At 46.4% G+C, this 6,513-nt stretch overlaps 1 protein-coding gene across 1 annotated transcript in view; it reads left to right on the forward strand.

The window, feature by feature from the left end:
* The first annotated feature begins 1,863 nt into the window (after nucleotides 1-1,863).
* Nucleotides 1,864-6,513, forward strand: part of NPC1 (NPC intracellular cholesterol transporter 1) — a 51,594-nt gene continuing 46,944 nt past the window's right edge. The window contains exon 1 of the mRNA XM_012802017.2: nucleotides 1,864-2,025. Coding sequence (XP_012657471.1) covers nucleotides 1,969-2,025 — 57 coding nt within the window. The 5' untranslated portion in view covers nucleotides 1,864-1,968. The remainder of the gene's footprint in view (nucleotides 2,026-6,513) is intronic.

Consider the following 6,513-nt stretch of genomic DNA (forward strand, 5'->3'; position numbering starts at 1 on the left):
GTTATCAGCAAACAAAAAAGTTCTCTTAGAAAGATGGTTCTTTATTTTAAAAATATTTCCTAGGCTTTTAGGCTTTGGTGAAGCTGTATGAGAGACTGAGAACCAGCAAAAAAAAAAAAGCTAAAAGATCTTTTGATTTTATTTTGGCAGATGGTGGACATTATTTGGGGGGACATCAAAATTTCTGTCCATCCCAGAAAGGTCTCATATAGTGTTTGAAATTGCTTTTACTCAAGTTAATTCTTTACTAAAGGTAGTCCCCCAACTCTAAAATTAGGGCTTCGCTAAAATTGGAAGGGTAACTAACCTAGCAAGATCCATTCCAAGAAATATCCTTATAGCAGTGGTTCTTGAACTTGAGTATGCAGGGGAAACACCTGGAGGTCTGTTTAAACTTCATATGGCTGGACCCACCCCTAGAGCTTCTGATTCAGAAGGTCTAGGGTGGAGCTGGAGAATTTGCAATTCTGTCAAGTGTGTCTTGTGCTGGAGATGTGTCTGTGCTGGACCACAGACTTCCTATGTTACCATCAACGAAGCCACTAGGAGCTGAATTCTAGGGAATAGGACAGCACACAGTTAGATGAGAACCAGGAGGCCCTCATGGATGATCTATGGCTGAAGGTTCAAAAGAAATTCCTATAGTTTCACCGCCAGGCAGGCAGGTGGGCTGAGGAGGTGAGGAGGCAAGACAGTAACTGAAACAGCTCTTTGTAGGGGAGGCTTGAGGTCATCACATCATGGACCCACCTGGGGCTGGGTTTGGACATCGCTACCAGACACATATTTAGCCTTTTCATTGTAAATTTGCTTCCACTGCTGGGGAAAAGATCCTTACATCCATTTTCTTGTTTTGTTTTTGCAGTTTTTGGCCAGGGCTGGGTTTGAACCCGCCACCTTCTGTATGGGGCCGGCTCACTACTCCTTTGAGCCACAGGCACCGCCTCCTTACATCCATTTTCTTAACTTCAAAATGGAAATGACTTATGCTTTTGCGTGGTCTAAAACATTTAAGGGAAAATGTTATCAGAAATACATAATACAATAAAAATAAGTTAGAAGTGTAAATGCATGGCTCAAAAATGAAGCTGTTTCTCCTTTACCTTTGTATTACTTGACTCCACTCAGAACTTAAAACCGATCCTCACCTAAAGATCAAACTTGGGAGCCTTCCCCTGTCCACAGGTTCACTGAGGTAGGCGCGACCCGGCCAGCAGGTGGTGCTGCTCCAGCGCCTTTCCCAACCCGGCTGAGCGCGCTAAACAAAAGCAGAGAGGCGACGAGACTCCCGGTTCGCCTCTGCGCTCCGCCCCCCGGGCTCCGCCTCTCGCGCTCCCGGGTCGCCACACTGTCAGGCCACTGCGCGTCACCAGAAAGTGCCTCGGCACGGATTCCTTTCGGGTGACTGGGCTTGGGAGGAGAAATTGCTCAATATTTATTGGGGCTAAAATAAACACACACATACTCCGCTGAGAACTAAGGTCTTAACCAACAGTCTCCTTTGCTAAAACCTTTTCGCTCACCCTCCCCAACCCAGGAGACAAAAAAGCGGGGAAAGCAAGTAAAGCATCAAAGCTACGTTTAGTACAACTCCAGAAATATCCTCCCAGGCCAGGGTGGATCCCAAGACTTCAGCAGCTTAGGTCCGGGAGACCCCATCCCCACGCTGCGCTCCCAGAACCGGACAGGCGGTGGAGAGCAACGCCCGGCGGTAACCCGCGGGTCGGACACTGCCCGGGGCCGGCCCCGCCCCCGATCCGACTAGGCCCCACCCCAGAACGGGCCCCCGGCGTCTCTGCAGTGGCTCCGCCCAGAAAGGGAGGGGCTGGCGACGCTGTCTTCCTTCCTGACCTGCGCGCGCAGCGCCTGCTCCCCGCCTGGCGTCCGGCGCGGCGTCCTGAAACAGCCTAGGGAAGTGAAGCCGCCGCTGGGAAGCAGAACGCGCCGGTCCGTCGCAGACTCCGCAGCATGAGTGCGCTCGGCCCGGCCCTCCGCATCCTGCTGCTGCTGCTCTGTCCAGCGCAGGTGAGCGGCCGCCGGCTACTCGGACGCTCTGTGGGGGACGCAGCGGGGCCGAGAGCCGGGGAGGATGACAGGTGGAGCAGCGGCTCTGGTAGCCTTGTCCCCGAGGGGCGCGGGGCCGGCGGGTCCTGGGGAAGTTGGTCTCGCTCTGGAGCCCCCAGAGGTTCCCTCGTCTCTCCTGTTTCTGTCTCCGGTCACGCTGTCTTCCCTGGGGTCTGGAAGAGGGTGGCCACTGGGCGCTGCCTGTTTGGCCTGTTCTGCGCTCATGTCAGAAGTAGTCACCTAATTTCTCTCGATTTAGGATGTGGGATCAGAAGGAAGGGGGAAAGTGGGTAGAGAGGGATAGGGGTATAACGTAAGACCCTGTTAATAAAAAATGGTTGAAGGCACATGAACCTTTGTAAATTTCGGAAGATCCCAGCACTTTATTTCCTCCTCATCCCTGAGGAAGGAGGTGAAATCAGAGGTAAAGAAAGGGAGCAGAATTCGTCAGGCACCAGGTGGGAGCTGTCCTGCGTACTTTACAGAAGTCAGCTTAATCTTCGAAAGAGTGCAAGCTCCATTCCTTTCATTCCTTTTTACATCTTAGAACCCTGGACCCACAGGGAGGTGCTGTCGTTGAATTTCCCCTTTCACAATTAGCCAGCGACCTACCAGATGGGGCCTGGAACTCCGTGTCTTGACTGCCCGGGTGGGCTTTTCCTCGGTTTAGTTCTTGAGTAAGAGCACCTCACTATTTGTGAGTCTGCAGTTTTCTCTTTCAAAGCTGGGGAGGGCGGTGTGTGTAAGGACGTGGGGCTTATTAAACCAAATCAGGATGGAAGAGTGAACCTCTGGGAACTCTGCACCCAATGGCTTTTCTCGTAGGTGTGTCAGTAGTGAGAAAGTAGCGAATCAGAGGGGCACATTGAGGGGCTCCATGGACTAGGAAAAAACTATTCTTCCAAGCCTTTGTAGTTCTTGGAGTGGGATAGGTAATGCTGATGGGGAAGCGGGTGGTGGCTTCCTCTGTGTGTGTGTGTGTGTGTGTGTGTATGTGTGTGTATTTGTTTGTGAGAGAGATCCCTAGCTGTGTGGGCTTCTGGAAGAGCGCTCATCTGGCGTTGGGAGGGGAGGCAGAGGAAAGCAGATTTCTGAAAGGCAGTTTGAGATGGGGTCAGCTGGTAGACCACTCCCTAGCTCTGAGAGTTTAGGTACTTTACTCTCAGCCTCAGTTTCTCCTAAAGATAAGTAATACCTCAAAGAGATAGTGGGGTTATTAAGTAAAATGGTGTATGAAGAGACCTCATCACTGTACCTAACATAGTAAAAATGCAGAAATAGTAGCAATTATGTGACTTAGAAAAAATACAGCTATTCACTTTCCCTGGAGTTTTACATCAGGACCTAATAGGTGGGCTTCACATTCTGATTAACTTTAACTTGTCTCTGAAATCCTTTTACCTCAGGGTGGTATTCAAGGCTGATGGCCAATAGGTACCTCTTCTAGGACACTGGGGATCAGTCAGAGGTTTCTTATGAATCTCTTGCAAAAATGCCTGGAAGCCTTTTAAAGATCTATAAATCCTAACTATTTCAAGAATTGCCTCTTTTCTGTCCAGAGGTTTTCAGTGCACCTGAGAGGATGGGTGGAGCCTTAAAGCCAAACAGATTGGAGTAGAAGCATATGCTTTTAGAATCCATACCAAGATAGCAGTTCATCTGGTTTCAACCAGAGCTGTAATAAAGTTCTGTCATAGAATTACACAGTAGCCGTCCTTTGTAAGGGAGGCCTGGGGAGATTTTTGCTTTTTAAAATTTTTATTCTTTGCACATGATGAAATAACATTACTAGACTGCTTGGTTTTTTAACCTTGTTGTCATCCAGATGTATGCAGTTTTGCGAATAGTGTGTATCTCACCTGGCTGTAATTTTTATAAACTTTAATCTTTTGACCTGGGAGTGATGAAGGATACCTATCTGAAATTGGAGTAACTGTGGATAATCTTTCCCCATCTCTCCTACTGCTTGATTGATACTGTGATCAGATATTTTACTAATGAAAGTGAAAAGGGGAAAAAGATTTTTTTTTTGTTTTTGTTTTAGCAAGTGGGCAGAGAGAAAAGGACTTGCTGAATAGGCCTTTGTATTCCTTCAGTGTTTGTTATATTACCCAGAACAAAGAATCTCTATGGTCATGAAGACAGTATTCTCTCTCTTTTCTGGGTAACCCTTCCTCACCCTGAGCTCCTGAAAGAGATGCAGTGTTTTAAGCATGACACAGTACCTGCTGTGGAAGCCTGGATTAGGCTGTCTTTAATCTGATCTCAGGTGCCTCTTTGCCCTTTCACCTACAGCTCTGAAGGGCATCAGTCCAGCCAAATTAAACTGCTTGTTAGGAAAACCCTGCCCACCTTCCAGGGCCACTGTTCACATGCTGCAATCTCTGTGACTTTGTTGCCCTGTTCCCCCAGCTAGAAGCCCTCCCTCGGAAGTTGTTTAAATGGTTGCACATCTCAGAGACTCTTCCTAACAAATGTAAACATTGTAACATAATTGTACTCTCACATTAATCTGAAGAAAAAAAAAATCGCTGCACATCCGATGCCCGGTAAAAAGACCTGAGTGTGGCTCTTGACTGCCTTTTCCCAAGAGCAATCTTGGGCACCAGTTATCCTCTGGAGCCTCAGTTTCCTCCTCTAAAATTGGGTTAACAGCTATGCATACTTCCCAGGGTGTTTATGGAAAAGATAGAGGAATATTTTTTAACTGAACTATCAGACTGCTCAAGAGCAAATACTGCCAAAACTCTTTAATCGCAGAATCTTTGGGCCTTGAAGCAGGCTTGGAGAAGGGATTTAGAGACTAGCAGCAATCAGAATTGGATTTGCAGTTGGTTTCTGGGTAATGGTGATGATCCACAGTGGCCAGCCAGGTTTTTCTTCGCCTGGACTATGCCTCTTATTTTCAGGTTTTGAAATATTTGCTTTGGCAGCAAAACTTTGAAACATCTGTGGTGCTTTTTTGTATGTTTCTGTAACTGTCCCTTTCTTAGGTCACAAGAGGAACTCAATAATTTCATAAATATGAAGTGAGTGCCCTGGGCACAGTGTCGGATACAAAGATCAAAAGAACTAATCCATTAAAAAAGCATTCCTAGCAGGGCACTGCGGTTGTGCCTTTATCCCAGCTAGGGGCTGATCGGAGAACTCCTTGAGGCCAGGAGTTTGAGTCCAGCCTGGACAACTTAGCAAGACCTTATTTCCCACTCCTACCCCCCCCCAAAGACAGCCTCATATACACTATGAAGTATTGTGTAAAAGTTTATAATTGTTATCCCTGTCTCCTTCATAGTTGATGGGGACTGGGGAAAATTTGGATATGTAAAAAATTATAGTGAGAAGTGCTTAAATAGGGATAAAAGTAAGAATTATAGGGAATTCTGGCTCGGTGCCTGTAGCACAGTGGTTATGGCACCAGCCACATGCACCGAGGGTGATGGGTTGGAATCTGGCCCGGGCCAGCTAAAACAATGATGACAATTGCAACAAAAAATATCCAGATTTTGTGGTGGGCACCTGTAGTCCCAGCTACTTGGGAGGCTGAGGGAAGAGAATTGCTTGAGCCCAAGAGGTTGAGGTTGCTGTGAGCTGTGATAACACGGCACTCTACTGAGAGCAATATAGTGAGACTTCTCTATAAAAAAAATAGGGAATTCCTTTTTTAGTGGACTTTGGAGGATGAATAAATGCATAGCCAGGACAAGAAGAAACCTAGAGAAAATGAGGAAACTTGCCTAATTGTTACTAAAACCCATTGAACTATACATTTGAAAAGAATGAATTTAATGATAGTAAGTTGCCCTGTCAAAGTTCTTAAAATTTGGCAGGGGGTGTTGTACTAGATTACAGAAGACTGAAGACAAAGACAGAAAAGCTATGGGTAAGTTTTGCATAGTTCTCCAGATATCTGGACTTATTATCCTCACAGAATCCCTTTGGGGTATAATGCTGTTTTCCCTGTTTTACATTCAGATGTGAATGTTAAGTTTGTCCCAAGGTCACACAGCTAGTAGATGGCAGATTAGGAGCTTTGAACTATTATCTTCTGAATCTGATTTCTGTGTTTTAGTTTATTCAAATTAAAAATACTGCTACTAGATTGATTATTCATGCTTAGCAAGCTTAATTGAGTGGGTGTTCAGTGAATGTTCCACCTAGCCAAAAAGGCGTCTCATTCAAGGCACATTCCTGTCCCCAGTGTGGCTTCTGCACTAGTCTGCAATAGATCAGGGATGGAGTTAGCCGGCTGGCCTGATCCATAAAATAGTTGCCACACTGTGTGAACATCCCCTAGGACAAAACCTGCAGACAGTGTGTCCTCACACACACTCTTGTAATTTTATTTTAGTCCTGTGGCTGCTAAATGTCTAACCAGTAGTATGACCATGGCAAGTCATGTAGAGAAACTGCAAGCTCCAGGGGTTATCTGTACAATGAAGACTTGCATTG

The sequence above is a fragment of the Otolemur garnettii genome, unplaced genomic scaffold (genome assembly GCF_000181295.1).
Source record: "Otolemur garnettii isolate 467f Iridium unplaced genomic scaffold, OtoGar3 scaffold00012, whole genome shotgun sequence".
Lineage (NCBI taxonomy): Eukaryota > Metazoa > Chordata > Mammalia > Primates > Galagidae > Otolemur > Otolemur garnettii.